Source organism: Enhydra lutris, unplaced genomic scaffold (genome assembly GCF_002288905.1).
Source record: "Enhydra lutris kenyoni isolate GAN:26980312 unplaced genomic scaffold, ASM228890v2 scaffoldscaffold21, whole genome shotgun sequence".
NCBI classification, from domain to species: domain Eukaryota; kingdom Metazoa; phylum Chordata; class Mammalia; order Carnivora; family Mustelidae; genus Enhydra; species Enhydra lutris.
The window spans coordinates 63,223,438-63,244,972 of NW_019154105.1; the positions used below are offsets into that span (position 1 = coordinate 63,223,438).

General features: G+C 46.0%; 1 protein-coding gene and 1 long non-coding RNA gene across 2 annotated transcripts; one reads left to right on the forward strand and one right to left on the reverse strand.

The window, feature by feature from the left end:
• Positions 1 to 1,144: 1,144 nt before the first annotated feature.
• LOC111149172 (transmembrane protein 128) lies at positions 1,145 to 12,121 on the reverse strand. The gene is made up of 5 exons (XM_022506111.1): positions 12,001 to 12,121; positions 10,335 to 10,476; positions 6,528 to 6,686; positions 4,228 to 4,336; positions 1,145 to 1,758 (listed from the first exon to the last, which is right to left on the reverse strand). Exons 1-4 carry the CDS (start codon positions 12,095 to 12,097, stop codon positions 4,237 to 4,239), a joined length of 498 nt encoding a protein of 165 aa, XP_022361819.1. The 5' UTR covers positions 12,098 to 12,121; the 3' UTR covers positions 1,145 to 1,758; positions 4,228 to 4,236.
• Positions 12,122 to 12,287: 166 nt separating this feature from the next.
• On the forward strand, positions 12,288 to 19,098 carry LOC111149066. Its single transcript, XR_002640738.1, has 3 exons — positions 12,288 to 13,191; positions 13,687 to 13,763; positions 16,460 to 19,098. It is a non-coding gene; the product is annotated as an uncharacterized LOC111149066 (long non-coding RNA).
• The last annotated feature ends 2,437 nt before the right edge of the window (positions 19,099 to 21,535 follow it).

Below are 21,535 nucleotides of genomic sequence, written 5' to 3' on the forward strand. Positions count from 1 at the left end.
TCTCTCTCCAGACATAGAACTTGTAGGTGCCGTCGCTAAGGCGCTGTCCTTTGTCCCCTGCCCCTCCGGAGGGTCAGAACCGATGCTCTTGTTACAGGGTTCTTGTCTCACGGGGCTGAAGAATGAGTCTCGAGGACACAAAAGGGTGAAGTGGAGTGGAAGTTTATTAAGCGAAGGTGGGAACAGAAAAGAAAGAAAAAGCTTTCGGGTGAGAGGGGGTCCCAAATGGGTTGCCACTGAGGGCTTTTATGGTCAGTCTTTTATAGAAAATTGATCAGGGAATGTCAATCTTCTTGACGTCACCACTGAGAGCACCATGATTACTGTTCCTTTAAGTATCTTGCCTCTGAGGTTTAAGACAAATGATGTTCCCTTATCTCTCGTTTCCTTACACCTCAGCATTTGGGGGATTTCTGCTGAGCCTCATCAGGTAGCCCCCTACCTCTCTCTCCCTACATTGCCCCGCCTGTCCCTTACTCACTCTCATCCTAACACCCAGGGTTTGCACCCTCAACCCTGAGCTGAAACCCCCACATCCCTGACCAACGTGGCTACCTGACTCTGACCTCTGTCTGACCTTGCTCCTGACTTGTAATGAAATTCTCACGTGTGTGTACCCAGACTGGGCTCGAGTCTGCTCATTGATCATGCCTACCTTTTCCCACTCCTGATCCTGATCTACTTGGTCTTTCATTCTCTTTCCATTACCATTAATGGAGTGAGTGCCTACTGTGTACCAGGCACTGTAATGGGTGTTTTGTTAACATTATTCCTATTATCCACAGCCCTGCAAAACAGATATTGTTCCCACTTCCCAGCTGGAGAAAGATTACTACCCCTGGCCCAGTAATGGTAGGTGTGCGTGTGGCGGGGGGCAGTGGGGGGGGGTGTCCAACAGACACAGCTGGTGGGTGGCTGAATCCCACCATTGGCAGAAGTCCTATAAGGGGGTGGGGTGAGGATCAACACCACAACTTGTATGACATTTGAGTTTAACGTAAACATATTTGCATCTGACAGTGTGAAGAGTGTCTTCCTGAGGTCTCTGAAGAGCAGACGTCTTAAGAAGCCCTATTGCTTTAGTTAACGCCAAGTGCTAATAGCTGAAAACACTTTCCAAAATCTGTAGTAAGAAAACCCATAAGAAAGTTATAAAAATATTTATTTAAATGTTAAGGAAAAAATTACACATACTTAAACCTACATTAAATAAATGCTAGAAACCCAGTAATGTACACATGATAACATCTAAAGTGATAGGAATACATAAAATGCTTCCAGTTGGTCCTCTCACCTAACAAGACTATTATAAAAATGAGAAATACAGTAATTGCTGAAGCTGGGTTAAAGGCACAGGACACGATCATTCCTTTATATACACCCAGTGATCGTATACAACCAAGGAGTCAACAATTTATCTGCCGTTTTGGGAGGACACCATGTACCTATAATGAAACGCTGCTTAAATATTTACACCAATACTTGCTCCAATGATTCAGATTAACACTGCAAACTAATTACTTCTATTTTGAACAGAAGATCTCTGTTTTGGATTTGAAAAATTCAATAACTGTTGAGTTTAAGAATCGGCAAATGAGCTTGAATTTATTCTGATTTCAACCAGACTGCAAAGTTATAATTTTTCCCAGGAAACCACTCACTTCCTAGAAGCAAAAACACATTGTAGCCTTTGCATTCCGTCTGCGGTGCCTTCTTCTGGCTGGACATGGAAGCATTCACACTGACACACTCTAAAACCTGCAAGGCAATGAGCATGGATATCCTCCGTGAGGCATTCTATCTGCAACTGCGGGATCTGTTGTTAGAAGCACAGTGCAGTCCACATGCCCTACAACATCTCTGGCTCTCCCTCACTAAATATAAATTCACATCAGCAGGAAGTCAAAAGTTCCTGAACGCATGTAAAAAGTCAAAACTGAACAGCCAATCAGACACATGAAAAAATGTTCACCATCACTAGCCGTCAGGGAGATTCAAATCAAAACCACATTGAGATACCACCTTACACCAGTCAGAATGGCCAAAATTAACAAGACAGTCAACAACAAGTGTTGGAGAGGATGTGGAGAAAGAGGAACCCTCTTACACTGTTGGTGGGAATGCAAGTTGGTGCAGCCACTTTGGAAAACAGTGTGGAGATTCCTTAAGAAATTAAAAATAGAGCTTCCCTATGACCCTGCAATTGCACTACTGGGTATTTAACCCAAAGATACAGATGTAGTGAAAAGAAGGGCCATCTGGACCCCAATGTTCATAGCAGCAATGGCCACGGTCGCCAAACTGTGGAAAGAGCCAAGATGCCCTTCAACAGATGAATGGATAAGGGAGATGTGGTCCATATACACTACGGAGTATTATGCCTCCATCAGAAAGGATGAATACCCAACTTTTGTATCAACACGGACGGGACTGGAGGAGATTATGCTGAGTGAAATAAGTCAAGCAGAGAGAGTCAATTATCATATGGTTTCACTTATTTGTGGAGCATAAGAAATAACATGGAGGACATTGGGAGATGGAGAGGAGAAGTGAGTTGGGGGAAATTGGAGGGGGAGATGGACCATGAAAGACTATGGACTCTGAAAAACAATCTGAGGATTTTGAAGGGGTGGGGGTGGGAGTTTGGGTGAGCCTGGTGGTGGGTATTATGGAGGGCATGTATTCCATGGAGCACTGGGTGTGGTGCATAAACAATGAATTTTGGTACCCTGAAAAGAAATTTAAAAAATTAAAAATTAAAAAAAAAAAAAAAACTGAACAGCCAAACAGGTAACGACATCAGGGGAAAGGGGAGAGGCGGGACATGCAGTCAGGTGAGGTGACGTCTTGTAGCGACACACGTCAACCAGGACAAAGGGCCACTGAGAGGGGCCAGGAGGCCCCAGACACAGCACAGTGAGTGGAAGGGACTCTCCGCCCCAGCGCGGTCAGGGCCATGCGAGGGACGACCTGCAGCCTGACAGTGATGGCATTATGTCTGTTTCTCCTTTACATGGGTACAGTGACTCTCCTTTAAAACGCCAAAGTCAGAGCGCCTGGGTGGCTCAGTGGGTTAAAGCCTCTGCCTTCGGCTCAGGTCATGATCCCAGCGTCCTGGAATCAAGCCCCGCATCGGGCTCTCTGCTCGGCAGGGAGCCTGCTTCCCTTCCTCTCTCTCTGCCTGCCTCTCTGCCTACCTGTGATCTCTGTCAAATAAATAAATAAAATCTTTAAAAAAAATAAAATAAAAAATAAATAAATAAATAAAAATAAAACGCCAAAGTCGGAGGCATCTGGGTGGCTCAGCCCATAAAGCACCTGCCTTCAGCTCAGGTCATGATCCTGGGGTCTTGGGATTGGGCCCCAAGTCAGGCTCTGTGCTCAGCAGGGAGCCTGCTTCTCCCTCTCCCTCTGCCCTTCCCCCTGCTTGTGTGTACTCCCTCTCTCTGTGTCTCTCATTCTCAAATAAATCAATAAAATCTTGAAAAAGAAAAAATAAACTCCAAAGGGAGCATGTGTTTTCTGTAGCACCCCAATCATTTGCTTAGTATATATTAACTTTTACTTCTCTGGGCCTGTTTTCATGCCTATAAACTGATGCACCAAGTAGATTTCCTCCAAGCCCTTAAGTAAGTGACATGAAGGGAGGGGGTGCCTTGGTCTCTTTCACCATGTCCCTCAGGAGGTAGAGGGAGTGCTCTTGATATGTATTTGTATGATAAATGGCTCATCTGAAATTCAACAGACAGAACCCACTGTGTAAGACAGCGGGGTCCAGGGGCCCATTGTTTGCAGGGAGGAAAAAATTCCATAAGGAATGTGGAAGGAAGAGGTTGATGTGTCGTCTGTTAGGAAGCAGCCAGAACAGTCAGAGAAGGTTAGAATGCCCGTTCTTCCTACGTCCCCACTCCGTCAAAGCAATCTGGCTAGTCATCACATGTGTAGCAACTGGCGGAAGCTGACTTCAGGAGAACATGATCAACAGTGTCAATTTCTCTATACTGGAGGGTGCGGGACAGTCTTGGTGACATCTCTGAAAGGCGGGTGCCTTATCAAAGAAGCACTAAATTATGCTAAAGAAAGGGGTCTCAGTCCCTTTGACCTCAGAGTTCAGTGAATGAATGGGTGATAAGTAGTCTGCTATTTCTGGGCCGCCACCTGAAAACTGTCATTGAAGACACGGTTCTAATGAGTTCAATACCAGAAATACTGTTCCCGAATGCCTACCTTTAGAAATCAGCCAAGCAGTGAGATGAGCATCACAACCCCCATAAACTGAGTGAACAACACCAGTGGAGTGAGGAAGGACCACACGTGCCACAGAGCAACGTTGAAGCTGAAAAGGACAAAGGACACGTGGTTAGCAACTCTGGCCACAATCCACACACACGTCCCACAATGGAATCCAGATTTAGAGAACTTGCTGTTTCCTCAGTTTGGGAAAGTTCACTTAGCCAGCAACTTTATATGGGTTTCCTGTCCTCTGAGATGTGATTTAGCCCATACTGGAAATAGCACAGACTCTCCCAAAGCACTTGGAAATGGAACTGCTAAAGGTTGCCCAAGGGGAACCTGAGGGTCTAAGGGTCAACATCTGGGATGCAACAGGAATGACAATGGCGACTACAGCCTTTTACGATGTGCACGCCATCCAACAGTTACAGTCAACACAGTTCCAAATATTTTTTTTATCAGAAACAGAATGAAAAAAGTAACCACTTAAAAGTTGCTATTAAATGTCCTATTGAGAAAAACACTATTCTTGTTACCAAGGTGAGAATAAGACAGCTTCTAAGTGCAAATGATTTTTTTGGGACTAAATCTGAAAGAGCAGAAGTCAAGTAGCAAAAGCTATAGTCAATTAAATCAAGACTTTAACATGTAATAGTCTGATAAACAGAACTTTAAACAGCTACAATCCCACTGCTCTAAAACCTGACTTTCTGGGATAATCTTACGCTTCTAATATACAAGAGCACACCTATCCACCCACATCACTGAAGGGCTAGTAATGGCCACATCACAGGGTAACACGTGTCAATACCCTTAAACTTCAACTACAGAAAATTCATCATAAAAAATAGGCATTAAAACGGAACATGCACAAAAGTATATAGGTTTTTCCAAAATCAAAATTCAACCAACACAGAAAAAGGAAAAAAGCTACAGGCATATACACAACACGTAAGAGTAGTTTTTCTTTCTGCCTTGCGGGACCATGGTGATTTATCTCCTTTGTGTTTTTCTATAATACATTTCTCTTTGGTGAGAAGTGTACTTTTATACACATGAAAAAATCAGTGTTTTTCACTGAATAACTATTAAGAAAAAAACACTGTTGTGTTTTTATAGCAGTAAAACAGTAAGAACAGCTCTAAATCCAACAAGAGAATAGGTTAAGTAAATCCTGGTTACATCTATGTACTGATAACTACGGAATAATTCAAAACAATAAGGCACATCTATAGGTACAAATATGGAAAAATGATTAACAATAAGGCTCCATTAAAAAAAAAAGGTCACTTTGGAAAAAAGGGCTGCTATTTACTGAAATTGGAGGTATGGACAACCGGTAAGCCAGCAATTTCACTTCTAGAGCTAAGTACATACACGTATGTGAGCATATACACATCCAACAGACATGTGTGCACATGAGAGTCATAGTCCACATTGTTAACAGCATCCTTAGTAACACCACCAAACTGGAAATAATCCACATGCTAGTGACACTAGAGCCAATAAACTGGGCTTCAGCTATAGGCTGGAATGCCACCCAGCAATGAGCACCTGTGATTCACAAGGCAGATCTAACAGGAGCTGGGGTGGGACAGCACGAGACTGAGACACGAGGCAGGAACAAAAGTCAGGCTTTGCAGACACCGCCCAGACCACAACTCCGCTCATGGAGATGCATTTTGTCTCATGATACAGGAAAGACAGCAGCTTTCCATTTGTCTCTGAAGTTTTGAGCATGAGAGTAATAAACAGCATAGATAGTATTGCATGTAAACAGCCAAATGTGAAATAATACACAATATATGAATGGATTTCTATCAAGTTCAAAGAGATAAAACTGGGTATTGAAGAGATGCAAAAGAAAACAAGTCCCACACAGGTCGGGGCAGTGTCTGTCCCTGGGCAGGAAGGATGGCGCCCAGGGAGGGGGTGGGGAGACAGAAAAGGATTCTGGGGCTGGCATGGTTCTCCTCCTTGACCTGGGTGGCTTTCGCCAATGCATCTCTTAATTGGTTCAACCAGGCAATTTCTGTTTTTCCACTTTCCGTGTACATTGTATTTCACAATGAAAATGACTGAAAAAGCAAAATGCAGAATATAAATAGCATGTCACCATTTCTGTATTAAATAGCTAAATACATAAAGAAAGATCCTACTGGAAAAGGACTCGGAGACCAGCAATGACAGGAGGCCATTTTCCTGTTACTCCTTTCCTCCAAGTTTTGTACCACGTACCTCAGCACTGATCAAAAACCATTTTATTCCCGGTTGCCATTTCAAAGTTAACTTACCAAATTCCAGCCGCAAGAAAAGCAGCGGTGGTGACGGGGATCAAGGTGGGATACCGGACGTCGTAATCTTCAATCCCCCGACACCACTCCAGGTAGAGGATACAGTAACATGCGATCGACAGGCTGAGGAGCAGCAGGGCACCGCCAATGACAAACCAGCTGCAGAGAAGAGAGCGACAGGAGGGTTGACAGCACTTAGCAACGTGAGCCGCAGGAAGACAGGGAGGTTATAAACACATACGCACAGCGCACGCCCGGAAACTACTGTGCGAAACAGGAGGGAGCTCCCGGCCACACGTCCCTTTCATGATCCAGGGCAGACGGCAGCTTTCTGTGTCTTTCTGAAGACTGGAGTGTGAGAGTCAGAAACAGGGCCCATGAATGCCTCCAAGTAAAGGAGTTTCTGGGAATACTGATGATCAATCTGGACGATGGTTTCTTCAAACTGCCTCTCGCAACAAGTTTCTTGGGGAGACGCACCCATTTTGAGAACAGCGCCAATCCTCTCAGGGGCAGGCCTTTTCTCACTTCTCATTCTACCCAAGAGCTAGCTCTGCACATGAAGGTAGCCTCCTCGCCCCTGCTGGTCAGGAAAGGAGGCCAGATCTGGGGACCAAAGCCCTGCTCCTGTCTCCCCATGTCCCCATTATTCCCCGCTTCTCCGAGGGGAGAAGACCGGTGTTCCGCATGAACCAGAGAGGGTTCATGGGGGGCCTGGAACAGTCAAGTCACACAGGCAGGGCGTGAGTGCACTTCCCACGGTGGCAAGGTTCCAGACAGGCATTTTATGACGCTGGGTTCTGGGATTAATGATGAGAGGCGGGAGAGCACAGCCTGTCCTATTTGCTGGTCTGGGTCTGGATCTCAGCTCCAGCAGGACTAGCTTTGTGGCTCTGGGCAAACTACTTAGCCTCACTGGCTTTGGAAATGTTGCCAGAACTCATAGAATAGCTGTGAGAATCACACAGTTGCTCAGAAAAGTGCTTCCCACACAGTTAACACCCAGCAGCAATCATCCCTATTCCACCGAGGTGATCCCTGAGAAAAAAGAGTTCCATGTTCCTCTTCAAAGTGGTCTTCACAGACTTCTCTTCCACTCGAGTGTGCATTCTCAACAGGGGGGCTCCCAAAATGAAGAAATAATCTTACTCTTCCTGTATGTACAAAGCACAGATACTCACGTAGAATGTAAGAGGCAATTAGGAATGTCTTGCCAAGGCTCCTTAAGGGTACTGAGAAAGGCTGAGGAACACTGTTACGGTGACCTCCTTGCTTGGTCAGGATCCTTCTGCTCATCTGTTCTTAACTTCATAGAGATCCTAGCACGGCCACGGAGTCCCGATACAGTGGAGGAGAGAAACAGTTGAAGAACCTTCCTGAACCAAGATGACACTACAAGTCGGTGGCCCTCCACCCTGGATGTCTATTAGAGTCACTGCAACATTCCCAAAGGAAGCTACCTTGCCCCAGCCTCCCAAATTCTGGCTGGGTGGGTCGAAGAGGAGCCTGGGCATCAGGGATGGTAATATCCATTGTAGTGTTAATCAGTGTCTCAGTGCACATGCGCACAACAAGCAGTTTCCTAAAAATTGAAATTTTCAAAGCATCATGGTGTTCACTTTAATGCTGACCTGTCTCTCCTGTCTTTGAACACACAGTCTTACAACCTTGTATAGTTTTTTTTTTTTTTTTTTGAGAGAGAGCATATATGAGCTGGGGCAGTGGTGTGTGGGGAAGGGAGAGCAGAGTGAATCTTAAGCAGGCGCCATGTTCAGCACAGACCCCAATGCAGGAATCGATATTAACGACCCTGAAACCATGACCTGAGCCGAAAGAGTCAGACATTCAACCCACTGAGCCATCCAGGTGCCCCTCACCTTGCTCAGATTTAAAGAACCCTAAGGCCTCGAGCTTCTGAACTTGGGCTAACAACAGGGCAAGAAATAAGCAACGACCTCAAGTATGGGAAGAATGAACCGTATGCAGGAAAGCGGATCGCAGCCCATACTCCCTCTCAGGTACCACTCTCATCCCGTGGCTACTCCAACCCCCTGCCCGCCCCCCGCTTCCTTCCCCACCGCTTATGGAGGCCCTCAGCGAGAATCCAGTGCTACTCAAAGTCCTCAGCCTTTGAGTATCCATTCCTGTCTTTTTTCTCTAAGGGGACACTTTTCTGAGGCCAGGCCTGGGACGTCTATTTCCTTCTCCTGTTGCAAAGCCTGGCTCCAGATTCTGTTATGTGCTCTGAGGCATTCCACTTACTCCCGCTTGCTTCCAGCACCTTTAATGGGTAACTAATTACCCCTTACCACACCGATTCCTTAAACTGGGGAGAATACTTCCTATAACAAGACAAAGAGGTAAATCCTGTGCATAAACTTAAACAGCACCACTGCGTGATCGAGTTATCTGTCCTGGCCCAGAAGGGACTGGTGAGGTCTAGAAATATGCCTTATTCATCACTGTCACCCTAGCCAAACACACCTCAGGTTCTCATGACACCTTTGAATAACAAAGAGACAGCTGCCACGAGCAGTGTGCAAAGTAACCATTTTCTCTTTTCCCAGCCCACGTTCTAAACCAACTGAGAGACACGAAGGAGTTAGGCTGATGAGGTCAACTGTCAGCTTCTTCTTTTTTTTTTTTTTTTTTAACTCATGGAGCTACGGGAAGATGGCTTTGGTGACCAGATGTACCTGCCAGGCTCTAAGTTGATGTGAAAACCTAGAGACCCTCGCATGTTGGGGCTGCCCCCATAAATGATGGCAGAGAGCAGAAGACCAGAATCTGTGCTTCCCATGGGCAGCTGGCTCCCAAGAGAAAGAAGGTGCTGAGTGACACATGTCTGGTTCTTCACCCCAAACTCAGTCAAGGAGGGAACAAGGCAGGCAATGCGCAAGAAGGTGGGAGTGTTTAAGAAAAGCTCCAGCTCATGGGAATGAGGACAGAACAAGCTTTTTCCCTCCACAGTTTAAAGTCCCACATGCTTCTTTTTTTCCTGACTGCATGCATCTCCTGGTTCTCCCTCCAGTGGTCACCAACCTTCCTTTGAAGAGAACAAAACATGGGATCAAACAGTCATATCCACATCTTTCTAACACTGCTGCTCCTTGTCAATAATTGTGCTTGCATCCTATGTAAACCACCCCCCCGCCAATGCCAGCTCCAATGCTCATCAACATCTCCCCCTCTTTGTTCTGCTATGGGGGAGGGGAGCCTCCAGAACACTCTCCAATGCTCAGTGAGGACTAAGGTCTGATTCACCACCTTGTCCCCCCATGTTAGCTCCTGAGATTATATGAAAGAAATCCCAATCCTCCTGAATGACCGACAATCCCAACTCCTCCCTCGAGTGATGTCAACTCTAATTCATCCCTCCCTATAGCTACCTTGTTAGCTGTTAACTACTCTCTGAAAACAAGCTCTGAGACCCAGTTCTTACCCACCACGGTCCTTACCCCCTCCTCCCAGTGCTCCTGAGCTTTATCTTCAGCAAGACCGTCAGGCAGAATCTTTCTTCTTTCACCTTTTACAAATGGATTAGCTCCTTCTTAAATTCACTACCTTTACATCCCACAACACACTTGCGCTGAAAGGCATAATTAAATACTTTCCAGGCTCATACGTTCTGCTGTACATGTCCAAACCACACACGCTCTTATTCACCTTTGTTATCACCAGTACCTCTAACACAGTGCCCGGCAGAAAGTAAGAGCTTTCCAAACATTTGCAAAATTCAACCAACAAAACGGAACTTGAAAAATAAGATGACGGTGTTTAACTTAGGAAGCAATGAAGTTTTCTCACCTACTAGTGTGAAAGTTTTCTTTAACAGTTTTAAAGAAATCAACGTAGTATGTCACAACAATGGATGCCAAAATCCAGAATCCGGAATGGATATTAAGTCTTGGAAGAGGTTTCTCCTTTTTTTCAACAGCTGTAGAGGTTTCTGCAAACAAGGAAGATTTTAACTTATCAGGTTAACATAAGTTTATAAAGACAAAGAACAGCTATTTTAAGCCAGATAAAATAATTTCCTGGAGCTTTCCAAAACCCAGATTCTCTCCAATCAGAGTACCGGTTTCTTCTGTACAACCATGCAAATAGGTTTATATATGCAGAAATAATTAATAGGAACCTGTTATAAAACATGTTCAATATAGGCAGATTTTTCCCTTTAAACAAATTTTAAGATCAAATTTACAGTTATTATCGTCTTTTGGAAAGAATGACACCTTCCGGTAGTGTAGAATTTTAGTATTATGTTTCATATATTGCCTAGGAAAGTAGTTAGTCTTAATTAAGAAAAATGGAGACAGCAGACATTATAGCACAAAACAGACTTGTAATTTCCCCCAAAATACTACTTTTAACTACATATTTTGATTATTGCAAACAAACACAACCTTGTGAGGCAGCTCAAAAGTGGCAAGGGCACACTGGAGGTCTAGTCTTGGCACAGTAGTGTCCAGACAGGTGATGGACAAATCAAATTTCTTCCATTTGAGACCCAACCTGAAAGAAAAGGTGCCTGGGGTTGGGTCTGATGAGTTATTTCTAACAAGTTCCCCAGATGAGTGACATGCCTTCTCAGTTCTTGTGAGAACCACTGGCATACATCTGAGGTCCCCAACCTTTAGCAAACCATCAGAATCCCCAGGAGGCATGGTCATAATACAAATTCTGAGAGATACCCTCAAAATTTATAAATAAGCATGCCTGGGCATGATGTTTTCTGTTTATTTTTAAAAGGGTAATAAGTGCACCTGACTTACAACATGCAGGACAGATAAATCTAAAATGAAATCTCTTTCTCCTACCCTTAACCCTAGTTTTACAACCCGAAAGCAACTGCCAGTATCAACTATGAATTCTTCCATATTTTATGTATTTACAGGTGAACACACATCACACGTCACCAGGTTCATACCCAAATGGTGGCATACCATACTTTGTTCTGCGCTTGCCTTGGAAAATCATCCACCCTGGTTAAAAAAGAAAAAAGTCTGCCTGCTGTGTCAAGTATGAATACATCCAAATGTTTAACCAGCGCTCTGCTGATGGGCAATTAGATGTTGCCAGCCGTTCACTATTACAAGCAATGCTGAGGTTAAACCCTTCGTACATACGTCCTCGGGTTGTGGTACGAGTATGATTCTTTGGTAGATTCTTAGAAATACAATCGGACGGTATTTTTTATTTTAATGGCTATTACCAAACAGGTGTTAACCAGGTCTCCCGGGAATCCTGAAGCGCAGCTGGGATGAAGATTCGCGGGGCTACGCGATCACCCGTAATCTTTTATGTAGCTAGATACCCGACTTGCACAACTACTCGGCAAGCCTTGAAAAGCGAAACCCGGTTCCTCCTGCCAGGGCAGGGCTGCAGGAGACCGACGGAGCCGGCCGTTTCCGGGCGCCTCGGCCCCGGCCACCTCGGCGCGGCTCGGGGCACGCCCGGGGGAGCCCCTCACCCGGCCCGGCGTAGCCCTCGCTGTCCAGTGGGGCCTCGGTGTCCGGCGGGAACAGGTATCGCCGTCGGAGCTGCTCCCGGGCCCGCGGAGCGTCCATCTTGGCACCGCCCAGAAGCGCGACGGAAGTGACACAACATCAGGAACTTCCGCCATTGGATCTCCGACAGAAGTGTGTGAGGCTGTGAGGAGTGGGGATTATGTAGTTCTCGCGGTTTTAGTTGGTGAGACTCTAGGGTGGGGTTGGGTTCGCAACCTCCGGGTTCGAGTACACAGACAGAATCTGAATTTCAAAAAATACGACCCTGCCCCCGCGGAAGAGATCCCAGTTGGATTCCGACCTACGGAAGCCCAGAAGGACCAGGCTTACCAGTGCCGCCAAATGCGTGCCAGGCGAGGATGCGCGGCTAAGTGGCGCTGCCTGTTTCCCTCGGCTCTTTACTGACCGAGCCTCCTCTGACTCCCTGTCCCCAGAGCATCTTAGCACCCCGGCTTCTTCCCTGCTTTTCCTCTTCAGGAGTCGTCCAGCTAGACTTGAAAGGGCCGAAGGAAGCCCCGGGAGGAGGAAAGGCCAGCCGCCAGGTCCCAGTGCCCGCTGCCCAGCCTCTATCCTCGCCCCTGCCTTGGATGGGCTTGGGCAAGAGATAAACCTCTCTGGGCCTGTATCCTCTTCGGCACCACGGGAGATAACCCACCTATACCTTGGATCTGTTGTGGGGTTTAAGTGGGGAGCGCGCGTGTGTGGTTCATGTTAGCCCCCTCCCGACTCGTGAGAAATTGCCTCTGCCAGGAACGTGGGAGCCGAATTTGTCCTTGGCCGGAGAACTGCCGCTTCCCATCACGTACATCAACCAAGAAAGACTGTGTCACGAATTCACAAGCTTTTTCCAGCAGGAGACCCGTTTATTACTCTCCTACCCGGCTCTATGCATCATGTGTTGAGAAATTTTGTGCTTAACTATTGCAGTATGATTACTGAGCACCTGCTATTTGCTGGGAACTGTTAGACATTATGCTTGGCAATAGATAAAGACGAGTAAGAGATCACGTTGCCCTTGAGGCACTCCTGGACCGAAGATGACCACAGAGAACTACTACAGTGTAGTGCAGTGTTTATAAATGTGCAGAAGCTTTTTTGTTAATTCAGTCAGCGTTTTCTGAGCAGCCATATCCACTAAAGTGCTGGGGACAGAGGTGAGTTAGAATCTAGTGGAGGAGTCAATTTCAATACAGGGCCGTAATAGAAATACCATATGTGGGGTTATGGGGGCACCAAATAAAGAGCTGTGTGCTCTGCTTGGCGTGTGGGCAGCAGGGGTAGTGGCTTGAGGTGGATTGAATACATGGGTGGATAGCCTAGGAAGCAGCCCAGGAAGTAAAGTTTGCATTAATAAGCACTTTGGTATCTTCTATATGTCATGAGTATTTGCAAAAGAGATTTAATAAGTATTCAAGAGAAGAATGCCAAGTTTCTGCTGGATGGCTTCTGTCATTCCTTCAGCCTTTCTAGCAAACTCGTAGGAGCAAAGGATGTAACAGCTGGGTAGATCATATGGCCTTTCTACACAATGCCTCCCTTTTTGTTTGGTTTTGTTTTTTCTTCTTCTTTTCAGACTCCTCAAGAACCAGGATTCATCAGTTCAAAGCCAACTGAGGTCTTTGCCCTCCCCTCTTTTCTCTCTTGTACAGGGTTAGAAGCCTTGTCAACAGGAAGTGAATTCTTCCTATCAAATACAGTCTTCTGTTGATTGTCTCCTTGCAAGAAGGTCAGTGCTGGGTCTCCCTTGTAACTGAATATTCCCCAGAGCATCACAGTGACTCCAGGGTTTCCATACGTAGTATGTTCAGGTCAGATCCAGTTTCCCCTTTGATGGTTTCAGGGTCTTTGTATTTGGATCTGAAGCCCTTTTAGCCTTTTTCCCCTGATATTTTTAATGGCATTACTTGCACACCATATTGATGATACTTAAGCAGGTTGGAAAAAGTCCGGTATTTAATGACCACATCTTCTTTGCTGGGGCCAGTTAAATAAGTTCTTAACTGTGTGTTCTGTGTACCTTAATAGATAACCTGATATCAGAGTGCTACCAACCAAGGGATTTCATTTTCAATGTCAATTACTTATGGGAAAAAATGAAATTGACTATGACCTTTGCTGGGTGTCCTTAGCAACTTGGTTACATCCAATGTGTTTATAAAATTTTGAATCCTGTCTCCATCATGATGGGTCTTTGGACAAGGTATTTCATTTTTCTAAATATCAGTTTCCTCATCTGGACACAATAGGTACCAGAGTGATGATAAATGTGTACCAATCGCTTAGCCTATTTCCTGGAAAATATGTGTTCAAGAAGGTAGTTACTATTCTGTACTACTTACTTAGTCTTCCAGATCCTGCTCACCTCCTAATCAGTTATTCCCTTCTCCTTGGGCTCCAGAAAGGCTTCTTGTGATTTTCCTTCCACTTGTGCTCTCCCACCTGACTGTGGGCAACAACCATATCTTAGTAGCTCCCCAGTACCTTGCAAACACCTGACACGTAGCAGGAATTTCATTACCCAGTTTTCACCTTGACCGTTGGTCACAGTTAACTGGTCTTCAGTGTGGACACATATCCCTTCCTCTGAGAAGCTACTTTCCCTCCTCTCTGTAGTAGTCCTGCAGAGTTCCCATGAGATCCAGCCTGTCCTAGGGGAGGACACCGGACCTATACCAGACCTGACAGTCCCTGGGACTTGAGCTGGGGCTGTTGGGAAGACCTCCTCTGATGGTATGATAAGCTGTGAGGCCAGTATGGTCTTGGGGCTGCCACCATGGAGACCCATGGAGAAAGCCTACCTAGGAAGGAAGCTCTGAGATGCAAGCCAAGCATTGTTGGTAGCATCATTTCAATCTTGACTCCCGCCAAGCCCTGGTTAACCTAGGTAAGAACATGAGCTCTGGAGCCAGCTGCCTGGCTGACGGGCATCACTGATTCTGCCACAACTTGCTGTTCCAGTGTTGGGCAAGCCATGAATCTGCTCTTCTGCCTTAGTTTCCTCATTTGCAAAATGGATTAAGGATAGCATCTACCTCACAGGATTGGGTAAAGATCAAAAGTATTAATACATGCAAAGTGCTTAGAACAGCGTCTGACCCAGAGAAAGCTCTCAATAAGTCTAACCTGTTGTCATTAATCCATTGCTGAGACGTCACTGATTTCTGAGGCAAAAAAAACACCACCACTTTTTAAAAAAACTAATGCCACTTAAGAGGTTTTCTATTATGTGCCACCTGGAGTCCAGACCAGTGTGGCTCTGTCCTCCCATTGGGCCATGTAGCTGTTGCATTGGGCTCAGCTGGATGGTGAGCATCTCCAGGAATGAGGTCAGACATGCAGAGCTCTGAAGAAAGCGCTTGGCCCGTGGGAAGTGCTCAGTAAATGCTCATTTGTATCACTTGGGATACTGCCCTTCATTCCGAAAGGAAAGCCAGTTTAAAAAAAAAGGGGGTGTCTTTAATTATATAAACAATGCAATGAAGTACAGGTTTCTCTTCCTGCACAACTCCATTTCCCTGATGAAAACTGTGGCATTGGGATCACTACCTAAAAAGACAGCATTTTGGAGGCTTCTGATCAGTACTTTGAAAACAGCTCCCAAATGGGCGGTCACTTCACACTTCCACCAGCAGCAGGCAAGAGAAACCTTCTATAACTTTGCACCCACAGCTGACGTGATCATTCTGGTAAATTTTTCCTAAGTGATAATGGGAGAGGGGTGTTTCTACCATTTTATTTTTTATTCTTTAAAGATTTATTTGAGAGAGAGAGCAGATGGGGAGGAGGGGCAGGAGAGGGAGAAAAAAATCTCATTCAGACTCTGTGCTGCACTCAGGTTGTGAGTTCAGCCTGAGCCAAGTCAAGAGTCGGGTGCTTAATCGACTGAGCCACCCAAACACCCTGTTTCTGCCGTTTTAATTTTCTTTATTATTAACAGGGTTTTTTTCCCACTTGTCTATTCGCATGTCATTTTCCTTTGGGGATTTTCATTCTTTGGTTGTTTTTACAGGTCAGAGATGCCTTTGAATATCAGATCTGTGTTCATTATGCTTTTGTCACTTTACTGTTTATCTTTTACGTTTGATCACTTTCATACCTATGTTTAGGTTTGGGTTTCTTCACTTGTAGCTTTTGGTGAAGGCAGAGTTGGGACCAGGTGGGGTACAGTTGGAAAATCCTGGCAGTTGGGAAATGCTCAGTCACTTAGGGGATGAATCACATGATGACTCCACCTGAACCCTCTTCAGATGGACCTAGTTGTGGCCTGCCTGCCTGTTAGGCACCTGGTTATCCCCAGAGAGACTTTTTTTTAGTTCACCACAACTAAAACCAACCCTAACCAGCCCAAGAAAAACAATAATGACAACCACAGCAATAACCATTATAAAATATACGTGCAAATTTTTTTTTTTTTTTTTGAAGAAGCCTATTGGAATTCCACTGAAGAATTTTACAGGATTGAAGAAACTAGGATTTCAACCAAGTCTGAGTGAGGCTAGCTCCGGGAGCACCCACGTGACTCGGCTTTGAGGACACTGTGTGTCTGTGGCAGAGGGTAAGAGCTGGCTCGCGCCCTCTGCCCATTGCCACTCGCATGCCAGCTTCGGACCCTCAGCATCTGTGTCACTTTGGAGTTTTCTCTGGTCACACTGTCCTGCAGCAGTGAGAGATGGAATTGTCAGATAAGGGACATCAGTGTGAGTCTGGAGCCCTGCTGCCCAGCACCAGAGCAGCCCCCGGCGAACCTCTGAAGACACGCAGTGTGCTGTGTTCTGGGATAGGGTGTTAGGGAGAAGAATGGAGAAACTTCCTGCGGGGGCTAGTGGGTCAGGCGGCAGGGAGGTGCTCAGCTCAGCCACAAGAACAGGACAGGAAAAGGACTGTTCCTAAAGCTAGACGGAGAAGGAGGGGGTAAGGGCGGGGACTGGCCTAGAATGAGAGGCCAGGTGGGCAGGACCTATGAAGGTATCCCCAAGCACTCCTGAAATTTCTGGCTCTGGGGCCAATTTGGGAGCTACGTTTGGGTCCATCGTGTTCTGTGGAAGGACAATCTCTCTCGTTTTAATTGCTCACACTTAAGTTGAGAGCCACCATCAGGCTTGCAAACCTAGAGAGTAGAGGTGTGACCTGGCTAACTGGCCTCCCAGATGCCCAGAGTCCTCCAGGCTTTTAACACCGGTCTTGTCCTTGACAAGATCTAAATCATTCAGTACCCAGAATTTGGCCTGTTGATGGTGTGCATGTCATCAAATAAAACAAGCTCATTTCTAAGAAAAGGCAGGTGGAAACAAGAAGGGGGTCCTGACCCAAGGAATATTTGATCAGGAGGAAAAAAAACTACGATATCAAGGAGACAGCAGAGTTCATATCCTAATCCTGCTACTCCTGACGTGACCTGAGGCAAGTCACTTAAGCTCTCACATCTCATCCACAGAATGGGCGTTTTACAGCCCCCTCCTGGACTAGGTGAAAGATTTGTGAGATGGACAGATGCAGACGTAAAGGGCTTAGCACTCCACATGAGGAACCCGGTGTCATTGGGGAAGTGAAGTCTAGGCAGTGGGGAGAGCAGCCCGGGAGTGGCACATGGTCAATACCAGTGAAGCAGTGACAGGTCCCAGCATTGCAGCCTCGAAGGGGTGAGCCTAGTGGCCTTCCCATAGGAAGAGGTCAGGCTGTGGAGCAGCAGGAGAACAGATGCTGATGGAAACAGTAGCCGTCTTTGACCAGCACCTTACCTGGAAGGACTAATCTTCACAGCAACCACATGAGGTAGTCACCAGCATGACTGGGATCTGATGAAGCATTACGTTAGTCCTTTGATAGAAGGATTCAGTGATCTTTTTGGGAGATTCGTTGTAATTGCTGAGTACATACCTTATTTATTTATCAGAGCCGAAAGGCCCCTCATTGCCCGGGTCTTGGCCTGTCGCCTCCCAGCTTGTGAACTGGAGCGTAGACGTGAACCCAGGCAGGTTTGGCCTCAGAGCCTAAGCTCTGAGCTGCTAGGCTAAGCAGGCTCTGATGACTCAGCATTTCAGGACATAAGTTACAGAAAAGTCAGAGAGCCCAGAGCTCATTCTTGCCAAGTGCTGGCTCTGAGATGCTGGGCCACTTCATTCATTCAGCTAGACACCAGGAAGACAGTATATGTGACCTGCTTGCCCTTTTCCCACCCAGACCTGTGGCAGGCATGGCTAATCAATCCTGGCATTTCTTATCCTTCCTAAGCACTGGGGTAGGGCCTCCAAATCCTGAAGGACACCAGAAAATCACCAGTTGACTAGCATTAACACATCAGATAAAATCTAGTTGCTGTACCTCTCATGAAGTCTTAAGGCATGCCAGACAATAGTACAGAAGTGCAAACCGGGGGTTGCTTTTATGCCAGTAAGCGTCTGCCTGTCATTTCCTTAAGACATCCAACATAGAACAAGTGCCCCAAAAATCACAAAAGTCACACAGGGAAATCGTCCTGCCAAGCTCAGAAAAATGAAGGTATTACCAGGTTGTACTAGAGGGTGAATCCTTGCTTGAGGAGGGTCCCTTGGACTCTACCCCCTCCTTGGGCACCACCCCAAGGCCATGGCCACAACTCCCGAGGAAACCTCACATTAAAAAGACAAAACAAGGGGAAGAAAATCCCAGCCTTCTGAGATTGGTGGTGGAGAGCAGAGTCCCTGTTTGCAAGGCCACATCACGAATCACAGCACCAGGCTCTTGACAAGGCTGGATGGAGGCCTGGTTTCAGGGACCAACACGGTCGGGCACAGAGAGCCCTCGAGGTCACTGCCTGTCATCAGGACAAGGATTTAGAACCACCAGCTCCCTTTAACCCTTGGTTCTCAAACTCATTCAAATACTACTCAACTCTTCAGCCACTGAGTAGAATCACTCCCAGGCAGTAGAGTGCCAGGCGCTTTTGTGGAATATCATGAAATATGGATAAATTAAATGAAAACTGACCCAGTGCTATAAAAGTTCACAGCCACTTCCATTGTACCTGAGCTAGAATCGCATGCATGGTGACAGATGTGGTGAAATTTTTTAGGCAGGGACTCCTTATCAAGGAGAAAGTTCCGTTGCCTGGACTTTTTTTTTTTTTCCCCTGAAACCTAGAAGAGGGACTGCCATTTCAATTTTAGCTATAAAATAGCTCTCTGTTCAGGATCAGCTTGGTCAGAGCAGGGAGAGCCTATAACATTACCATTAGCATCCCAATGCAAACCTGATGCCAGGTTCCAAGAGCAGAGCTGTTGGCAACTACCCAGTAGAACTGAGGCTGTACCCATCTTTGATCTACAGGGGGGATATCTAATATACGGACCACCGAGGGCCTCCAGCACAAGTCGGCCTGAGGTCACCAGGGAAGGCAGAGCAGCAAAGGTCATGTTTCAGCAGCTCACAATAACCGCTCTGTGGCCAAACAAAGGCCTGACCTTCCAAGCCATGTCTGACCTTTCAACTCTGACACCTGTGTTTACTCAGCAATTATAGCTTAAACTACCAAAGGGACTAAATTAGAGCATCCCTGGATCCCACCCTAAGAAAATCTGGACAAGGCTTCATGCTCAAAACAAAGGGCTTCTCTTTCCCCCAGTGCGTACGACTGCTTTGTACCCAAGACGGGGAATTAGAAGGGAGTCTGGAAATCTAGTAAGTGAGCTGAGCAGGATCCTGAGTTTCTTTAAATGCTGAAAAGACAGTGGTAGATTTATCTACTAGTATGTCATTCTTTGCGGGGGAGGGTGTTGCTGTGCTGATTCAACATCATTCAAATCTGTGAAAACCTAGAGGTAGTTTTCTGCAGCTATGAAGCTGCTGGTAACCCCCAGTGACTTGATAGCATTGACTAGCAGAGCTAGCATGAGGAGACAGACCCAGAGATGGAAATTTGAGAACAACTAAATTTCAGTACACTTCTGGGCAAAAAAACCTCACCTGCCCTCATGCACTGAGGGGTGCCCTATAAACTGGTAAGAAGGCTCTGGAAAACCTTTGGGCCTCATCTCTTACAGCTGAAATGCAGGCGATGACTCCGTGATTCTGGTCCTCAGTAGACACCCAGTAGAAAGGGACAAGCCCCGTACCTGCACCAGGAGCCTCACAGAGGACACCGATGTCCTTAGAAATCCTGCCACACTGGGGCCAGCTGAGCGTGTCCTCAGCAAAAAAAGGGATCGATGTCGGGCATCCATAAAGACAGCATCCACTCACTGAATAGAAAAGGAACTTAGAAGGCCTATGTTAGCCATTTCTTGAAAGCTGAAAATAAACTAAGCTCTAGTAACCACAAAGTATGGGGAAATATATACAATATGCCTTTTTTTTTGGATGAATAATTGATCTCCGGTTTCCTTCCATAACACAGGGAATTAGAATTGTTTAAGAGTGCGATGATGGTTCTGTATCTAGGTATAAGTCAACAGTGTTCGGTTATCTACTTTGCGCTGGAGTCCACCTTCATCACGGAGACAAAAAAGAATAACATCAGCCAGGAGGATCCGTTTTCAGTGGGGGAATAACGAAGTAAGACAAACTGTCCAGAGCTTTCACTAATGGAAATGAGTTGAATAAAACCTCTGATCTCTGCGAACTTGCCTCCTTCAACCGCAAAAGCATTATCTAAAAAACAATCTATATCAAAAACTGTTGTCTTTTCCCCTCCCCAATTCCAAGAAATCTATTTTGGAAAAAAAGAGGTAATTACAGGCTAGTGAGATTTTCAAAGTAAATTTTTTAAAAAAGATTTTATTTACTTATTTGAGAGAGAGAGAGAACATGATCTGGGGCAGTAAAGAGGCAGATGGAGGGAGAGGCAGACTTCCCACTGAAGAGGGAGCCTGATGCCCACCAGATCCCAGGACTCTGGGATCACAACCTGAGCTGAAGGCAGACGCTTAACCAACTGAGCCACGCAGGTGCCCCTCAAGGTAAATGTTTTAATAGGACCTGGGCAGCTCAAGTTTTAACTCTGAAAGAGAAATGGTATGTTTAGAAAGATGAGAACTTCTCAAAGATATTCATGAAAGTCTGCAAGCCTATAAAAATGCTATTGACCTTGACTTTTATGAGCTTATTCTCACAAGGACCCCTGGGAACCAGGGTCCTTGAAAGCCTCTTTCCTCAGAGGGGTCATCTTCCTGCACCCCAGGAGCAAACCACTTGTCCTTGCCTGAAGCAAAATTTTGCAAAATCACGCAGGGTTATCCACATTAATTTTGCTGCTTTCAAACTTTCTCCACATAAATGTCCCTGTACCCACAGCTGCTGCATTCTTTGGCTTCTTCATCAGCCCACGTCCAGCTATGCTCACTAGTCGGTGCAGAAGGAAGGGCAGCCCTGGGTTCAGTCCTGCTTGGCCTCCCTCTTTGTGCTGAGCTGTGGCTTCCTCATTGGACTGCAAGATGCCTAGTGTGCCTGACATTAAAGAGGGCCCAGCCCAGGACGGTTCCACATCTTCATGTTTTGGAGCAGAAGATATAGCCCATCTTCTCC